We start from the raw sequence: 18,193 nt of genomic DNA on the forward strand, positions 1-18,193 counted from the left end.
CCAAAGCACTTCCCAAAGCCAAACTTGCACCAGAAAAAGGTCATGGTCACTGTTTGCGGTCTGCGGCCGGTCTGATCTGCTACAGCTTTCTGAATCCAGAGGAAACTCTTACATCTGAGAAGTATGCTCAGCAAATCGATGAGATGCACCAAAAACTGCAACACCTGCAGCTGGCATTGGTCAACAGAAAGGGCCCAACTCTTCCATGACAACCTCACTTCGTGCGACTTCACGGCGTACAACCAATGCTTCAAAAGTTGAACAAATTGAGCTACGAAATTTTGCCTCGCCTGCCATATTCACCTGATATCTTGCCAACTGACTGCCACTTCTTCAAGCATCTCAACAACTTTTTTCAGGGAAAATGCTTCCACAATCAGCAGGATGCAGAAAATGTTTTCCAAGAGTTCGTCGAATCCTGAAGCACGGATTTTTATGCTACAGGAATAAACAAACATATTTCTCGTTGACAAAAATATGTTGATTGTAATGGTTCTTATTTTGATGAATAAAGATGTGTTTAAGCTGAGTTATAATGATTTAACATGCACGGTCTGAAGCCGCAATTACTTTTGCACCAACCTCATAGTATATGTGCTGCTAAAGCGAGCACTTATGTACAAATTCTGGTGTGGATATACACTTTTTCAATTCTCTTGGTTATATACCCAGAAGTAGAATTGCTTGGTCATAAAGTGGTTCAATCTTAAGGCCAAGGCTCCAGGGAAGCTTTTAAGATTTTTTTAAGCAGCAGTTTTAAATTCACAGCAAAATTTAGACATTGCAGATGTTTCCCATATACCCCTGCCCCAACCTGTGTGTAGTCTACCCCATTAACAACACAAGGAAGCTTCTGAATTGTCCCTACCTCAGGGTGAATTGTTTCAAATAGCCAATCAGATTACTTTTGCCTATGAATTTGAGGAAGAATTTTATTTAGGAAGCAGGGGAGCAGGAGGGCAATTTTAGAACTTAGGGCAATGTGGAGAAAGACATTTATATTCGGATTCATATTATCATGAAAGAAATTGAGCACAATTAGATTAGGCAAAGGGGGAAGTTTTTTGGCAGCCTTTCATAACTGCAGAGGGCATATAGTTGGAATTCCAGGATATCTGGAAGCAGGAGCTCCAATACCACTAACTCTCTTCCTTATCTCTCAGCTTCTCTCAGCATGAGGCTTCATTCTCTCAGCACAGCTTCCTTCATAGCAAGGAACAGGACTGTCAACAGTTCCCCTGCCTCGGTGCTCACAACGTTGTTCCTAGACAGAGACTGAATTTCTTTCCTTAAGCTCCAAGTGAAAAAATCCTGGGGATGGATGCTGCTTAACTTGGCTTATGGTTTGACCTAGCTTTGACCAGGCTGTGGAAGGCTCTGTGGTCAGTGCACGAAGTATTCTGATTGGCCCAGTTTTAGTCATGTTCCCACCCAAAGACTCATGAATGTGACCAAAGGGCAGGATTTGTAATAACGTGGCAGCTCCTTTTGAACCACATGTTTGTAATGGGGAGAAGAACATGCGTCAGAAGAAAAGAGGTTCCATTACCCAAAGAAAGGAGGAGTTCTGGGCTGGCACACAACAGGTGTCCACCAGAAATGCCTGGGCGGGTTGGCATGACCTTGGGCAGTGTGAGTGCCCTGGGGGCCCAGAGGGGCAAATGGTTGAGAGACAGGTGTTTTTTCTTTTTTCTTAAATGGAGCCTTGCTCTGTCACTCAAGCTGGAGTGCAGTGGTGCAATCTCGGCTCACTGCAACCTCCGTCTCCCGGGTTCAAGTGTCTCCTTCCTCAGCCTCCTGAGTAGCTGTGACTGCAAGCATGTGCCACCACACCCAGCTAATTTTTGTGTTTTTAGTAGAGATGGGGTTTCACCATGTTGGCCAGGCTGGTGTCGAACTCCTGACCTCAGGTGATCCGCCCATCTCGACCTCCCAAAGTGCTGGGATTACAGGCATGAGCCACCGTGCCTGGCCAAGAGAGGTTTAAGTGTAGCAAAAACAAACTCCTGGCAAATTTTTTAAGGGCCCCAGAAGTCCTAACAGCCCTGCATAGTCCCCCAAGTAACCTCTGGTTATAGCTTCTGATAATCTAACAAACCACATACTGACTGAGGCCTCTTGCCTTCTGCTACTCAGGTAGCTGGTGAAGGAAATGTACCAATTCCTGACCATTAGCATTTCTTCCTCAAGAGATTAGGTTGTAATGTGAACCACAGGGCCCTAGTGCAGCATTTCATGTCAAATATGACATTGCACCGATTTGCTCTGCTCTCCTGACATTTTCTGGCTTGCTTCCGCACCGTATTCACATTGAAGGTCACCTCTTTGGAGACCTCCCTTACCCACTTAGGCACCCTCACCTCTATTCTCGTATTTGATTCCTTTTTTTTTTTGTTTTGTTTTTTTGTGACAGAGTCTCGCTCTGTCACCCAGGCTGGAGTGCAATGGTACGATCTCTTCTCACTGCAACCTCTGCCTCCGGGTCCAAGTGATTCTCCTGCCTCAGCCTCCTGAGTAGCTGGTATTACAGGCACGCGCCACCATGCCTGGCTAATTTTTGTATTTTTAGTAGAGACAGGGTTTCACCATGTTGGTCAGGCTGGTCTCGAACTCCTGACCTCGTGATCCACCCACCTCGGCCTCCCAAAGTGCTGGAATTACAGGTGTGAGCCACCGCACCCGGCCTGATTCCATTTTTAACACATTGATCATTACCTAATATCTATGGGTTTCTCACTTAATATTTTTCTCAACCCCTCTGGAAGAGCAGTGGTCTTCATACTTATTCAGGATAAAATACTGGGAAATCATGATGCTCTTTGTGACATAATAATGCATTTAATTTTATCTTATGGGATAGGAACAATTTGCTTCCAGAAAAATGGTTGTATGCATGTACTTTTTGGTGAGGCTCTCAGCTTAGCCTAAACTATAATTCAGATGTCCATCTGGGCATGCAGATCCTACAACCACCCCACCATGATCCCAGATTGGCATTAGGCAAGTAGCAAAAGATCCCTTTTATTTGCATATGTATATTAAAATATAGCAAATGGAATAGAATGATACTTATCAAGTTTAAAATAATAAATTCACTGGGGGCTGGGTGTGGTGTCTCACGCCTATAATCCCAGCACTTTGGAAGTCAAGGTAGGTGGATCACTTGAGGTCAGGAGCCTGAGACCAGCTTGGCCGACACGGTAAAACCCTGTCTCTACTGAAAATACAAAAATTAGCCAGGCGTGGTGGCACATGCCTGTAGTCCCATCTACTTGGGAGGCTGAGGCAGAGAATCACTTGAACCTGGGAGGTGGAGGTTGCAGTGAGCCGAGATTGTGCCACTGCACTCCAGCCTGAGCGCCAGAGTAAGACTCAGTCTCAATAAATAAATAAATAAATTCACTGGGCATGATGGTGCACATCTGTAGTCCCAGCTACTTGGGAGGCTGAGGCAGGAGGATCACTTGAGCTCAGGAGGTGGAGGCTGCAATGAGCCATGATTGTGCCTTTACACTCCAGCCTGCGTAAGAGAGTGAGACCCTGTATCAAAAAAAAAAAAAAAATTAAAATAATGATTACTTCTGGGAACCAAGAGGGATAACATTCAAAAGAGACTTTAGCATTAACTTAATGTTCCAATATTTTTTAAAGAAGTATATGTGTGCACAAATATGTATATACATAGGCAGAGAGAGAGAGACAGAGACAGAGACAAAAAGATGGAGAGAGACAGTGAGACAGAATGTTTTTAAAAATAGTAGGAACATCAAATGTTTTTAAAAATAGCAATGTTTTTAAAAATAGTAGGAACATCAAAAAGGACTTGGAAGCAAATATGTCAAAATATTAACAGCAGTTAATTTTGAGTGGTAGGAATATAACAGATTTTTTTTCTTTATTCGCTTACTTATTTTCTTAATTATTCCTCACTAAATAAAATAATATAAAAATAAAATTAATCACAAAAATAGAAATAAATCACTGCTAAGAAGGCTTTTACTGTATTAAACTGATCGAAAAGCTTAACCTTTTTTTCTCTGCAATACCAAACTCATATTCTTGCACTTTCAGTTCCTAGTTCTAGAATTTCTATTTCTCTCTCCTTTTTTTTAAACCATTTTATTTTTAATACAGTGCTGATGTTCTGAGACTCTCTGGAGAGGAAAGATGTGAGCATGACCTTGTGGCTTCTCTTGACTTTCCAGAGTCATTTTAGATTCAGAACTGATTACATATTATGTCTAACCAGCAGAGTGATTGAGCTCTTTGAAAAAACAGAATTTTAATGTCTCTTTCTATTAATAGCTTGCATTTTTAATATGCTTTGTTGAGTAGATTAGTCTTAGAATCTGCAAAATCTGTGGTAAAACTTGTTTGATTACAAAGTCTTTGATGGATACAGTAAGTGCTCTGCACCCCCTTTCAGCACTCAGAATTTTAGTAATCACATGGCTGATATTGACAGCTGTGGAAGTGTTCAGGGCAGGGATTTTTGTCTGCTTTGTTCATTGCCATAAGCTTCCCCAGTTCTGAGAACAATAGGTAGGTAGCGTGAAAGTGCTCAATAAATGTTGAATAAATACATTAATTTGAAGCATTTAGGAACTCCTTACTTATGTATTGCTTAATTTAAGGGTTTGTCTACTTTCTCTCAGGGTGACAGTCTCTAAGAATATGCATAATAAAGTACGAGGGTTTCAATGTCTTCTCTGATGGAAGAGAAGAAAAGCATCAGGGAATGGGAGCCTAGACTAATCAGACTTGGGTCACATGCCCACTGGGGGAGTGGGAGGCAGTATGAAGATTGGAGTGAGACTCACTTATGTCAGGAATCCAAAACAGTCAAACTCACAGAAGCATAGAGCAGAATGGTGCTTCCCAGGAGCTGGGTAAAGGGGAAATATAAATGCGGAGGTGTCAGCCAAAGGGTGCAAAAAGAGAGAGTGAGGAGGAATCTTAGGGGTGATGGTGGTGTTTATGGCATTGTCTATAGTGACTGTTAAACAGTTGTATACTTATCTTCAGACTCTTCAAGTTGTATATATTAACTATGTACAGGTTTTATGTGTAAATTATACCTCGATTTTAAAAAAATGAATTGGCATAGGAGAGGATCAGCTAAAGAAGGGGAGTGCGGTTAACAAGAGAATAGGACATAGGGCATTGGAAAAGTAAATGCACATGGTATCCATGAGCACATCACAAATTATTCAACCACATCAGAAATTTCAGAGACAAAACTTAAAAAGAGAAATAGGAGGAAGATGGTAGGTATGACGGTGAGGAGGGACAGAAGTTGGAGGAACAGAAGAAGCCAGAATGTGTGAGGTCTAGCACTCTGGGATGAGGACTGAGAGGGAGTCAAGCAGCAGATCAGCAGGCGCAGCAGGTGCAGCAGGCCAGGGCACAGGGCTGGGGTTTTACTCTGTGTATGGAAAGCTCTCAGAGGGTCTTGAGCCAGGAGGTGACATGATCCATTTGTTTTTATTTTTATTTTTTAAATTTAGGGCTGGGCATGGTGGCTCATGCCTGTAATCCCAGCACTTTAGGAGGCCAAGATGAGTGGATCACAAGGTCAAGAGATCAAGACCATCCCGGCCAACATGGTGAAACCCTGTCTCTACTCAAAATATAAAAATTAGCTGGGCATGGTAGCATGAACCTGTAGTCCCAGCTACTCAGGAGGCTCAGGCAGGAGAATCGCTTGAACCCGGGAGATGGAGGTTGCAGTGAGCTGAGATCACCCCACTGCACTCCAGGCTGGGTGACAGAGCGAGACTCCATCACAAAAAAAAAAAAAAAATTAAAATTGTATGTATGTATTTATTTATTTATTAGAGACAGGGTCTCACTCTGTGACCCAGGCTGGAGTGCAGTGTCACAATCATAGCTCATCGCAATCTCAAACTCTTGGGCTTAAGCGATCCTCCTGCCTCAGCCTCCTGAGTAGCTGGGACTACAGGTGCCTGCCACCATGCCTGGCTAATTTTTTAGATATTTATTTTGTAGGGATGGGGTTTTGCTATGTTGCCCACACTGGTGTTGAGCTCCCAGCCTCAAGTGATCCTCCTGCCTCAGCCTCCCAAAATGCTGGGATTACAGGCATGAGCCACCAGACCCAGCTTATTTATGTTTTTAAAAGCTCATTCTGGCAGCCATGTGGAAAACCAAACATGGGGAGGTAGCAAGAGTGGAAGCCTGGAAACTGGTTAGAAGGTATTTCAGCCATCCAGGCAAGCAGTAGAGAGACATATTAGACTTGTCAGACGTTAAGTGACAATTCACATAGTTAATCGTGATTGGGATATATGTTGCAAAAGGGATGAATAGGGCAACTTGGTCTTGTCTGGCGGATGGGAGGGGAGTTAGCTAAGGTTTCTCTGAGCAAATGACATTTAAGCTGGGCCCTAAAGGATGAGTTAAAGGGAGATGAGTAGAAAATTTCTAGCACAAGGGATACTGGTGAGAAGCTTTGAGGCCAGAGAAAGCCCAGCTCACTCCAGGAACTAAAAGGAGGCCAGTGTGCGTGGAGCAGAGAGCAAGAGGGGAAGTCGTGTGAGATGAGGCAGCAGGACGTGGATCTTCCAGGGTCTTGCAAGCCTTATAAGCCTGGTGAGACTCTTGGGCTTTAGCCTAAGTGCAGTAGGAAGCCATGGAGAGATTTTAAGCCTAAAAGGAACATCACTTGTTCCCTCAGTTAACATTTATTTATTAAGCAATGTCTACATGACAAGACGAGATTCACAGTATAGAAAGAGCACTTTGTAATATGGGGTGTTTTTAAGAGGGGGCACAGAGGGCGAGTGGGCAGGCTTCTGAAGTAGATATTGGGAGACCATGGTGCTTTGGGTCACAGAGGTGGGAATGGGAATAGAGGGAGGTGGGGGACACGGTGATTGGCAGGCTGGTGCAGCAGGGGTGAGGGCAAGGCTCTGAGATTGGGCACTGCACAATAAGCACTGGCAGATGGGGTTCAGCAACGGGCTGGGACATTGTATTAGATTCCAATGAGAGTGTGGTCAGTCCCTGGCTTCTTATCCCATGAGTATCTTAGAATATCCTTAGAGGACAGTGATAAGACTTGCAGAATTATAAGACTAGCAGGAATCGGATGACACACTTAACTTAGAATCATTCTGATTGGATTTATTTACAAAGGGTTGCTTATAGAGACATGGGCAGGGTATAGGGGAACCACAAAGGATAACCCTCGGCCCCAGTGACGAGGGAAGGGAGCAGTCACCAGACGCCAGAAGGAGGTAGTCACATGGAGAAGGTCACCTGGATAGAAGCTGTAATCCTTGGTCAAGGGACTCACAGGGAAGAAGCCAAGGAGTAAAAATTCTTCCTGACTCATTTTCCTCCCTTTCATCAGTCCAGTGCCCCAAATCCCCACTGGTCAACCCCAACCAGAAGCCAGAGGACTTGGAAGCTACTGTGTGGTGTGTTCAGACCAACCTCCAGGTGGAAGTGTGGAACAAAGAATGGAAAATGGAGCTGAAGTGGCAAACAGAAGTCAACCAAACTCAGTCAAACTCAACCAAACATAGTCAACCAAATTTACAATTCAAAGTGTCACTTCTTGGCCTGCATTGGGGTAGAATTTTATTTTATTCATTTATTTTTAATAATAGAGATGGGGGTCCCACTATGTTGCCGAGGCTGGTCTCGAATGCATGGGCTCAAGCAATCCTCCCACCTTGGCCTCCCAAAATGCTGGGATTACAAGCATGAGCCACCACACCCAGCCAAGGGTAAGATTTTAAATATTCTAATTGGGAAACAAAAATGGAAGAAGGAAAATGTGTGAAGTTGTTCCCCAACTGTCGGAGGAAGCCCCTCCATACATCTCCCCTTTAAAAAAAAGTTTAAGGAGTTGACAAATAAAAGTTATATATATATTTATGTTGTACCATGTAATGCTTCAATATATGTATACATTGTGAAATGGTTACATCAAGCTAATTAACATATTCAACACCTCACCTATTTATGGTCTTTCTTTGTGAGACCTTCACCCATGCTTATCTGTTACTCAGGATATTTAGTTGTAAATTCCAATGAAAATAACTTTTTGGTATCTGTAGCTTTTGCCAATCTTTCAGCAAAATCTTCTAAAATACATTTTGAGAAATGTGGATTTTACAGTGAAGTTCAAAGGAATTCATCCTGCACAAATGTGGATTGTTTTCTGCAAAGACAACATAGGCAACTCTCTGGAGCTTAAGCATATCAGGACTGGGCCATCCTGGCCAAATAACAAAATTATTTCTGCTGTATCATGAATTTGAGTTATTAAGCTTTCTGCCGGTTATTTTGCCCACTAGCCAAGTTACAGCGAATTTGTTTTTCTAAGCACATTGTCTTTTTAAAATCCATGACAAATCATATGGAAAAAATGTCATTCTTGCTTAAAACCCAGCTGGTCAGGACATTTTCCATTTACAACCCAATAAAACAGGTTAGTCAGGTATCTTATTTCTTTGCTCTCTAAAATGTTATAATCCTGGAACAGGCTTTTAATATTTTTCTTAATAGCTCTGGTTTCCACTGAAGTTAACAATGATTATTTGTGGTCTGATAGTTCTCTTGGCACTACACCAAAAACAGAAGCGAGAAAGCACATTGAAGGTCACTCTGTGGCCGTGTTCCCCTGGTACTCCATCCCCTTCCTCACCCCTCCCTGCAGCCACATGAGGCCCAGCAACCTGCCAGTCACTCAGTGGTCTCCAACCAGAGAAAACAACCTGCCAAGTTGGCAGCTGTTGCTCATGAGCATCCACCAGGTGGGACAGGGAGTGTTGACCCTGGGCGGCCCCCTGGAGCCACCTGCCCTGAAAGCCCAGGGCCCGCAACCCCACACACTTTGGGGGTGGTGGAACCTGGTAAAAGCTCACCTCCCACCATGGAGGAGGAGCCCTGGGCCCCTCAGGGGAGTCCCTGCTGGACAGTGAGACAGACAATGACCATGATGATGCTTTCCTCTCCATCATGTCTCCTGACACCCAGTTGCCTCTACCACTCAGATGATGTCAGGCCCAGTCCCTCAGTGCCCTGCGCAAGGAACAGGACTCATCTTCTGAGAAGGATGGACGCAGCCCCAACAAATGGGACAAGGACCACATCTGGTGGCCCATGAGTGGCGGTCATGATCTTCAGCAAGCGGCACCAGGCCCTGGCAGGGCACACCAGGGTCACTCCAACCAGGATATCCGGACCGTCAGCCAGATGCTGAGCAGGCGGTGGTACGCGCTGGGGCCCAATGAGACGCAGAAATACCACGACCTGGCCTTCCAGGTGAAGGTGGCCCACTTGCAACAAGGACCGAAAGAAGTCCAGCTCAGAGGCCAAGCCCACAAGCCAGGGGCTAGCAGGAGTGTAACAAGGGCTCGTGGGAGCGGAGCATATCAGAGACGGGCACTGCCACTGCCCCTGGGGTGTCCTCTGAACTCCTGCCAGTTGCAGCCCAAACACTCCAGAGCTCGGATACCAAGGAGCAGCCTCTGTGGGGCAGAACGGCTGCACACAGTCAGGGAACCTGGCTCAGCCTGGCCCAAGCCTTCTCCCACAGCGGGGTACACAGCCTGGACGGCAGGGAAATAGACCGTCAGGCACTACAGGAACTGACACAGGTGGTGTCTGGCACTGCATCATACTCTGGCCCAAAGCCTTCTACTCAGTATGGAGCTCCAGGCCACTTTGCAGCCCCTGGTGAGGGAGGTGACCAGTGGGCAGCCCTGCTGCTGCCCACTTGAGCTGCTCATTCCCAGCACATGGCCAGTGAGGACATAGCGAGTGACGAGGAGCACACGGTCATCCATGAGGAGGAGGGGGTGATGATGTCATTGCTGATGATGGCTTTAGCACCACTGACACTGATCTCAAGTTCAAGGAGTGGGTGACCGACTGAGAGTGGGGACAACTCTGGGGAGGAGCCAGAGGGCAACAAGGGCTTTGGTGGGAAGGTATTTGCACCTGTCATTCCTTCCTCCTTTACTCCTGCTGCCCCTTGCTGGATCCTGAGCCCCCAGTGTCCCCTGATCCACCTGCAGCTTTTGGCAAAGTCTATGGTCCCACCCTGTCCTCCTCCTACACATACTCGGATGCTTCCTCCTCAACCTTGGCACCCACCTCCTTCTTACTGGGCCCAGGAGCCTTCAAAGCCCAGGAGTATGGTCAAGGCAGCAGAGCGGGCCCCCTATGGCCCCTACCCCTGGGGATGGGGACCCACGGACGCCTTCCAAGGCGACCTGTTTCCTCCCAATGGATCCTGCCACCTTCTGGGGCAAGAGACCTGAAAGTGTGGGCGACCTGGAGCTACCAGGCTCCTCAGTCATCAGGGTCCCTCCCAACACTAAGGCTTTCCTAGGCAGGAGCTGGGCTGAGCCACCCGGGGGGCAGAGCCTGAAGAGAAACTGACTGGGCTTTCGGGGTCGGGGCAGAGGGAACACCACGGACATGGATCCCACACTGGAGGACCCCACCATGCCCAAATGCAAGATGAGAAGATGCTCCAGCTGCAGCCCAAAGCCCAACACCCCCAAGTGTGCCATGTATGATGGGGACAGCTTCCCCTTTGCCTGTACAGGTGGAGAAGCCGAGGACAGGCTCAGGGAACCGGAGACCGAGAAGGCGCTGTCCTCTTCACTGCACGCGCCCTGGACCAGTGCCGGCCCTGATCATGCAGCTCTTCCAGGCCCACTGCTTCTTCCCGTCCACTAGGCCACAGCCGCCCTCCAGGCCCACTATGCACACATCTTCCCCTCCAAGGTTTGTTCTGCCCCTGCCCTGACTCCCAGCCCTGTGGGGGTCCTGACCGCACCTCACCTGGCTCAGACTCTTGACACTGCCCTGGCTGCCCCACCACTGCCTCTGCCCGAGAGTCACGTGAGGCTGAGAGTAGGGGCAGGGGCAGCAGTGGTGCCAGTTGGGGGGCGGTCCAGTGGGAGGAGCCTCAGCCTCGCGGGCTGCTCCGTGGCATGGATGACTGCATGGTCTTCTGGGCACCTCACGGATCTTCAACTGCAGGTGAAACGGATGCTGGTGGTGGGTGCAGGGCCACTGGGAGCTGCTGCATGGGTCCCAGAGGCTGGACTGGGGCAGGTACCAACTGAAGCTGCTGGGGCAGCATGGGCAGGAGGTTCTGCACACAAACCTTGGAGAAGAAGATGTGTGCATAGCAGGTCCACTGCTGCTGCCCCTGCCCTGACTCCCAGCCCTGCCTGACCCCACCTCACCCTGCTCAGGCTCTGGTGCAACCCTGGCTGCCCTGCCACTGCCTCTGCCCCAGAGTTGGGGCCTTGACAGCCTGGCTGGAAGGGGACACCCCAGCCCTGCCTCAACACCTGGGGGCCTCCGTAACTACCACAGGCAGGTGGGCGACCCCAAAGAAGATCCCAGGACTCACAGTACCCCCTGAGAACATGGACAGTATGTGGGGGTAGCAATGGAGGGCAGGATGGTTATCTTCTCCCAGGTAAAGCCATTTAATCCTTTAAGTTTGGGACGGAATAAGGCCTGCCTCTTTTTTTTTTTTTTTTTTTTTGAGACGGAGTCTTGCTCTGTCACCCAGGCTGGAGTGCAGTGGTGCGATCTTGGCTCACTGCAACCTCTTCCTGCCGGGTTCACGCCATTCTCCTGCCTCAGCCTTCCGGGTAGCTAGGATTACAGGTGCACGCTACCACGTCTGGCTAATTTTTGTATTTTTAGTACAGACGGGGCTTCATCATCTTGGCCAGGCTGATTTCGATCTCCTGACATCGTGATCCGCCTGCCTCCACCTCCCAAAGTGCTGGGATTACAGGCGTGAGCCACCATGCCTGGCCAAGGCCTGCTCCTCTTATTTATACCCCCTACCCCTGCAGCTGTGCCAGGGGAAAGCTGGGCAGTTTCCTTCCTCCGAGCCCCTGTATATACCATGAATTGTGGGACCTTCAGAGCTTTTCACTTTTTGGAAAATAGCTCCTGTTGGGGCTACAAGATGGAGTGTGAAGAGGGCCTTGGGCCACAGGGAGGTGCCTGTGGACTAGGGGGAGTTCATGCACCCCTTCTTTCCCCAGAGGGGCTGGACTCAGGTGAGTATGGGGGTGGGGGCTCCTGCACTTCGACACAGGCAGCGGGAGGGTTTTCTCCCCATTCCCTCTGCACTCCCAACTTGAGCTATACTTTTTAAGAAAGTGATTCACCCTGCCTTTGCCCCCTTCCCCAGAACAGAACACGTTGATCATGGGCGATATTTTTCATTGTGCCAAAAAGTTGCCATGACCGTCATTAAACCTGTTTAACACCAAATAATAAGTAAAATAAAATAAAAAATTCGGGCTTGGTGCAGAAACTCACCCCAAATAAATCACCTACCAAAATATTTACGTAATGGTGGAAATATTCCAAAATTCAATATTTTGGGATTTATACACAAAAGATAAACAAATTAGAGGCCAAGAGGCTGCCGGAAGGGAAAAACGGGGCCTGGGAAGGCCATTGTGAGGAATGAGCTGGGCCTAAAGAGGCCACTGGCAGGCGGGAGCTGGGTCTGCCGAAGCGGCCGAGAGGCAGGAGCTTTGGACTCGGGAGGCCGCAATGAGGCAAGAGCTAGCTGGGCATGGAGAGTCCGCTGTGAGTCCGCTGTGAGTCCAGGCCCATGCAGGCCTTCGAGAGGCAGGAGGCTGGGCCTGCAAAGGCCCACGGGAGGTCAAGTTCTGGGCCTGAAGAGGCCACCAAAAGTCAAAAGCGGGGCCTGGGAAGGCCGCCAAGAGCCATGAGCTGGTCTGGGCTGAAAGAGGCCACTGGGAGGCAGGAGTAGCTGGGCCTGGAGACGCTGACTCGAGGAAGTTTTGCACCTGGAGAGGCCGCCGAGAGGACGGAGCTGGGCCCGGGGAGGCCAACTTGCTGCTCTTCCAGGCCCAATTCCAGGCCGACTTGACGACGACTTGGGCCTGCTGGGAGCTGGGCAGGAGCTGAGTCCAAAGACGTTGTTGCGAGGCCAGAGTCAGGCCTGGAGACGCAGCCGGGAGGAAGAGCTGGGCCCGGAGAGGATGCCGGGAGGCTGCAAGTGGGTCTGGAGAGGCCGATTTGAGGAGGCCCGGCCTCCGCCTCCCGCATGGCGGCCTCTGCAGGCACAGCTGTTTCTCCTGGCTGCATCTCCCGCCTCCCAGCAAACAAGCTTTTTTGGCTCAGCTCCCGCCTGCGTTTGTAGACCCCGAAGTTTCTGCAACCAAGCTCTTCAGACCCACATCCCGCCTCCCAGTACCTGAACAGTCCCAGCTCCGGCTGGAGGCGAGCGTCTGCAGGCCCCGCTGTTGCCTCCCAGGGGTGTCTCCAGGCCCAGCTCTCGCCCCACCGCGACCTCCCAGGCCCAAGTCCCTGCCTGCCTCCCAGCAGCCCGCGTGCGACCCTGCTCCTCCCTCACGGTGGCCTGTTGAGGCAGGGGGTCACGCTGACCTCTCTCAGCGTGGGAGGGGCCGGTGTGAGGCAAGGGCTCACACTGACCTCTCTCAGCGTGGGAGGGGCCGGTGTGAGGCAAGGGCTCACGCTGACCTCTCTCAGCGTGGGAGGAGCCGGTGTGAGACAAGGGCTCACGCCGACCTCTCTCAGCGTGGGAGGGGCCAGTGTGAGGCAAGGGGCTCCCATGGACCTCTGTCAGTGTGGGAGGGGCTGCTGTGAGGCAAGGGGCTCACGCTGAACTCTCTCAGCGTGGGAGGGGCCGGTGTGAGGCAAGGGCTCACGCTGACCTCTCTCAGCGTGGGAGGAGCCGGTGTGAGACAAGGGCTCACGCCGACCTCTCTCAGCGTGGGAGGGGCCAGTGTGAGGCAAGGGGCTCCCATGGACCTCTGTCAGTGTGGGAGGGGCTGCTGTGAGGCAAGGGGCTCACGCTGAACTCTCTCAGCGTGGGAGGGGCCGGTGTGAGGCAAGGGCTCACGCTGAACTCTCTCAGCGTGGGAGGGGCCAGTGTGAGGCAAGGGGCTCCCATGGACCTCTGTCAGTGTGGGAGGGGCCGGTGTGAGGCAAGGGCTCACGCTGACCTCTCTCAACGTGGGAGGGGCCGGTGTGAGGCAAGGGGCTCCCATGGACCTCTGTCAGTGTGGGAGGGGCCGGTGTGAGGCAAGGGCTCACACTGACCTCTCTCAACGTGGGAGGGGCCAGGGTGAGGCAAGGGGCTCCCATGGACCTCTGTCAGTGTGGGAGGGGCTGGTGTGAGGCAAGGGGCTCACGCTGACCTCTGTCAGCGAGGGAGGGGCCGGTGTGAGGCTAGGGGCTCACGTTGACCTCTCTCAGCGTGGGAGGGGCCGGTGTGAGGCAAGGGGCTCACGCCGACCTCTCTCAGCGTGGGAGGGGCCGGTGTGAGGCAAGGGGCTCACACCGACCTCTCTCAGCGTGGGAGGGGCGGGTGTGAGACGGCTCACGCCGACCTCTCTCAGAGTGGGAGGGGCCGGTGTGAGGCAAGGGGCTCACGCCGACCTCTCTCAACGTGGGAGGGGCCGGTGTGAGGCAAGGGGCTCACGCTGACCTCTCTCAGCGTGGGAGGGGCCGGTGTGAGGCAAGGGCTCACGCTGACCTCTCTCAGCGTGGGAGGGGCCGGTGTGAGGCAAGGGGCTCACGCTGACCTCTCTCAGCGTGGGAGAGGCCGGTGTGAGGCAAGGGCTCACGCTGACCTCTCTCAGCGTGGGAGGGGCCGGTGTGAGGCAAGGGGCTCACGTTGACCTCTCTCAGCGTGGGAGGGGCCGGTGTGAGGCAAGGGCTCACGCTGACCTCTCTCAGCGTGGGAGGGGCCGGTGTGAGGCAAGGGGCTCACGCTGACCTCTCTCAGCGTGGGAGGGGCCAGTGTGAGGCAAGGGCTCACGCTGACCTCTCTCAGCGTGGGAGGAGCCAGTGTGTGGCAGGGGCTCATGCCTCTGGGCAGGGTACCAGAGGCATGGGCATCAACAGGCCATCGTCAGGGAGGAGCTGGGCCGCACGCGGGCTGCTGGGAGGCAGGCAGGGACTTGGCCCCGGGAGGCCGCCGTGGGGGCAAGAACTGGGCCTGGAGAGGCCCCTGGGAGGCAAGAGCGGGACCTGCAGAGGCCGTTCTCCAACCATTGCTGGGCCCGTACAGGCCACCGGGTGGCAGGAATTAGGCCCAAAGAACTTGGCTGGAGAAAGTTCGGGACCTACAAAGGCGGTTGGGAGCTGGGCAGGAGTTGAGCCAAAAGAGCTTGCTTACTTGCTGGGAGGCACGGCCGGGAGATGCCGACTTCAGGACAACTTGGGCCTGCAGAGGTCGCCGGGAGGCCCAAGCTTGGCGTGGAGGAGCCCACCGACCGGAGACCATTTGGGGCCTGCAGGTGCCATTGGAGGGCAGGACCTCATCCTGGAGAGGCCACCGTGAGGCCGGACCTGGGCCTGGGGAGCTTGGCTTGAGGAACCTGTGGGCCGACCAAGGATGCCAGGAGATGGGTAGGCACTGAGTCCAAAGAGGTTGTTGAGAGGCAGGAGTCGGGCCTGGAGACGCAGCCAGGAAGAGGAGCTTGGCCCGGAGAGGACGCCCGGAGGGTGCAAGTGGGTCTGGAGAGGCCGACTTGAGGAGGTTCTCGGCCCGGAGAGGCCGCCGGAAGGGAAAAACTGGGCCTGGAAAGGCTGTTGTGAGGAATGAGCCCCATGGGCCTGAAGAGGGCACTGGCAGGCGGGAGCTGGGTGTGTAGAAGCAGCTGAAAGGTTGGGAGCTTGGCTTAGGGGGTCCACAGTGAGGCAGATGCTGGGCCTGAAGAATCTGCTGTGAGGCAGATGTTGGGACTGTAGAGGCCGACGGGAGGCAGAGGCTGGGCCTGGAGGGGCCAAGATGCAGGAGCTGGGCCTGGAGAGGCTGCAAAGAAGCAGGAGCTGGGCCTGGTGAGGTCGACTTGAGAAAGCTCAGGGCCTGGAGAGAAGGCTGGGAGGTAGGAGCTGGGTCTAAAGAGGCCATTGTAACGATGGAGCTGTGCCTGTGGAGGCTGTTGAGAGGCAGTAGGCTCATCTGTGGAGACTGCCATGAGGTAGGGTATGGGCCTAAATAGGCCATTGTGAGTCATGAGCTTGGTCTGTAGAGGCTGACTGGAGAAAGTTCTGGGCCTGGAGAGGCTGCGGGATGTAGGAGCTGGGCCAAAAGATTTAAGCACATTTACATTTATTAGGCACTTCATTTACATTATTACAATATATAATAATATATTTAATATATTAATATATATAATAAATATATATTTATATATCCAGTATATAATAATGTATTTAATATATTAATATATTTAATATATTTATATATAATAAATATATATATTTATATATAATAAATATATATATTTATATATAATAAATATATATATTTATATTAATAAATATATATATTTATATTAATAAATATATATATTTATATATAATAATATATATTTATATATAAATATATATATTTATATATAATAATATATATATTTATATATAATAAATATATATATTATATATAAATATATATATTTATATATAATAAATATATATATTTATATATAATAAATATATATATTTATATATAATAAATATATATATTTATATATAATAAATATATATATTTATATATAATAAATATATATATTTATATATAATAAATATATATATTTATATATAATAAATATATATATTTATATATAATAAATATATATATTTATATATAATAAATATATATATTTATATATAATAAATATATATATTTATATATAATAAATATATATATTTATATATATAAATATATATATTTATATATAATAAATATATATATTTATTATATATCCAACATATAATAAAATAATTATAGAACTCACCATAATGTAGAATCAGTGGGCGTGTTAAGCTCGTTTTCCTGAAACTGGATGGTCCCACCTGAGCGTGATGGGAGAAAGTGACAGATCAATAGGTATTAGATTCTCATAAGGACAGCGCAACCTAGATCCCTCACATGCACGGTTCACAACACGGTGCGTTCTCCTATGAGAATCTAATGCTGCTGCTGATCTGAGAAGGTGGAGCTCAGGCGGGAATGTGAGCAAAGGGGAGTGGCTGTAAATACAGACGAAGCTTCCCTCACTCCCTCACTCGACACCACTCACCTCCTGCTGTGTGGCTCCCTACGGCTCCATCGCTCAGGGGTTGGGGACCCCTGCTCAAGTGCATCCAAAGCGACCCTTCCCACACCAGTCTTCATAGTGGTCAAGGGCAGCAACCACTTAGCTCCCAAGGCATGTGCCTCAGCTGGCATTTCGTCACAATCAACAGTAAGTGGTAGCTTGAGTCATTGTGAGGTCACTTCCTGGAAATCACCAGCATCCCATTTCCCACTGGCAAAGAGCTCAGCACTGCCCCCTGGGAAACCAAACCTATGCCCAAATCCCATCTGTATGGGTTTATCTCCTGGGACCCTTCCTAACATATTAGTCAGAGTCCAATCAGGAAGCATAAACCACTCAAAAGTTTAAAGTGGTAAAATTTAATACGGAGAATTATTCATTATAACAGGTGAACAGCATAATGAGAGATTGGCTAGCACAAAGTAAAGAGAACTCTAGAGAATACAGGACTAGCCCAGGCCAGGCATGGTGGCTCATGCCTGAAATTCCAGCAATTTGAGAAGCTAATGCAGGAGGATTGCTTAAGGCCAGGAGCTAGAGACCGGTCTGGACAACACAGTGAGACCCTGTCTCTATCCAAAAGAAGAAAAAGGTTAGCTGGGAGTGGTGGTGCACACTTGTAGTCCCAGCTACTCGGAATGCTGAAGTTTGAGCCTGGGAGGTCAAGGCTGCAGTGAGGCATGATTATGCCACTACAGTCCAGCCTGGTGACAGAGCAAGACCCTGTCTCAAAGAACAAAACAACAACAACCATTTAAAGACAGAAAAGAAATAGAGCTAATAAGCTGAGGAAAGATGTTGAAATGTGACAAGTAAAGTAACATGAGGTCTTTTGTCTATTTAAAATAATCAAACAAAAAATGACTTACTAAATTATAATACCCTGTGCTGGCAAAGGTGCAGTGAAATGGGCACTTTCTTATACTATGAGGGGTGTTTAAATTGTGTATAAGCCTTCCAGGGTAAAGCCTGTCAATTTTTTAAAATAATGGAGACAGGGTCTCACCATACTGCCATACTGCCTCCTCCAACTCTTGGCCTCAAGCAATCCTCCTCTCTTAGCC

The 18,193-nt window shown here is 49.2% G+C and overlaps 1 protein-coding gene and 1 pseudogene across 7 annotated transcripts in view; one reads left to right on the top strand and one right to left on the bottom strand.

The window, feature by feature from the left end:
• Positions 1 to 6,560: 6,560 nt before the first annotated feature.
• On the top strand, positions 6,561 to 10,438 carry LOC115935339 (protein capicua homolog; annotated as a pseudogene).
• Positions 10,439 to 12,364: 1,926 nt separating this feature from the next.
• Positions 12,365 to 18,193, bottom strand: part of LOC134756357 (putative uncharacterized protein FLJ44672) — a 32,182-nt gene continuing 26,353 nt past the window's right edge. For 6 of the 7 annotated variants that reach the window (XM_063696953.1, XM_063696950.1, XM_063696949.1 and 3 more), the window contains 2 exons: positions 16,827 to 16,884; positions 12,365 to 16,108 (listed from right to left, as the gene is read on the bottom strand). In XM_063696953.1, the coding sequence (XP_063553023.1) occupies positions 15,110 to 16,033 (924 nt within the window). In that variant the 5' untranslated portion in view covers positions 16,034 to 16,108; positions 16,827 to 16,884 and the 3' untranslated portion in view covers positions 12,365 to 15,109. Of the gene's footprint in view, positions 16,109 to 16,826; positions 16,885 to 17,111; positions 17,368 to 18,193 lie in introns of those variants that run through there. The other variant, XM_063696963.1, reaches the window with a different exon arrangement.

The sequence above is a fragment of the Gorilla gorilla genome, chromosome 1 (assembly GCF_029281585.2).
Source record: "Gorilla gorilla gorilla isolate KB3781 chromosome 1, NHGRI_mGorGor1-v2.1_pri, whole genome shotgun sequence".
In the NCBI taxonomy this organism is placed as follows: Eukaryota; Metazoa; Chordata; class Mammalia; order Primates; family Hominidae; genus Gorilla; species Gorilla gorilla.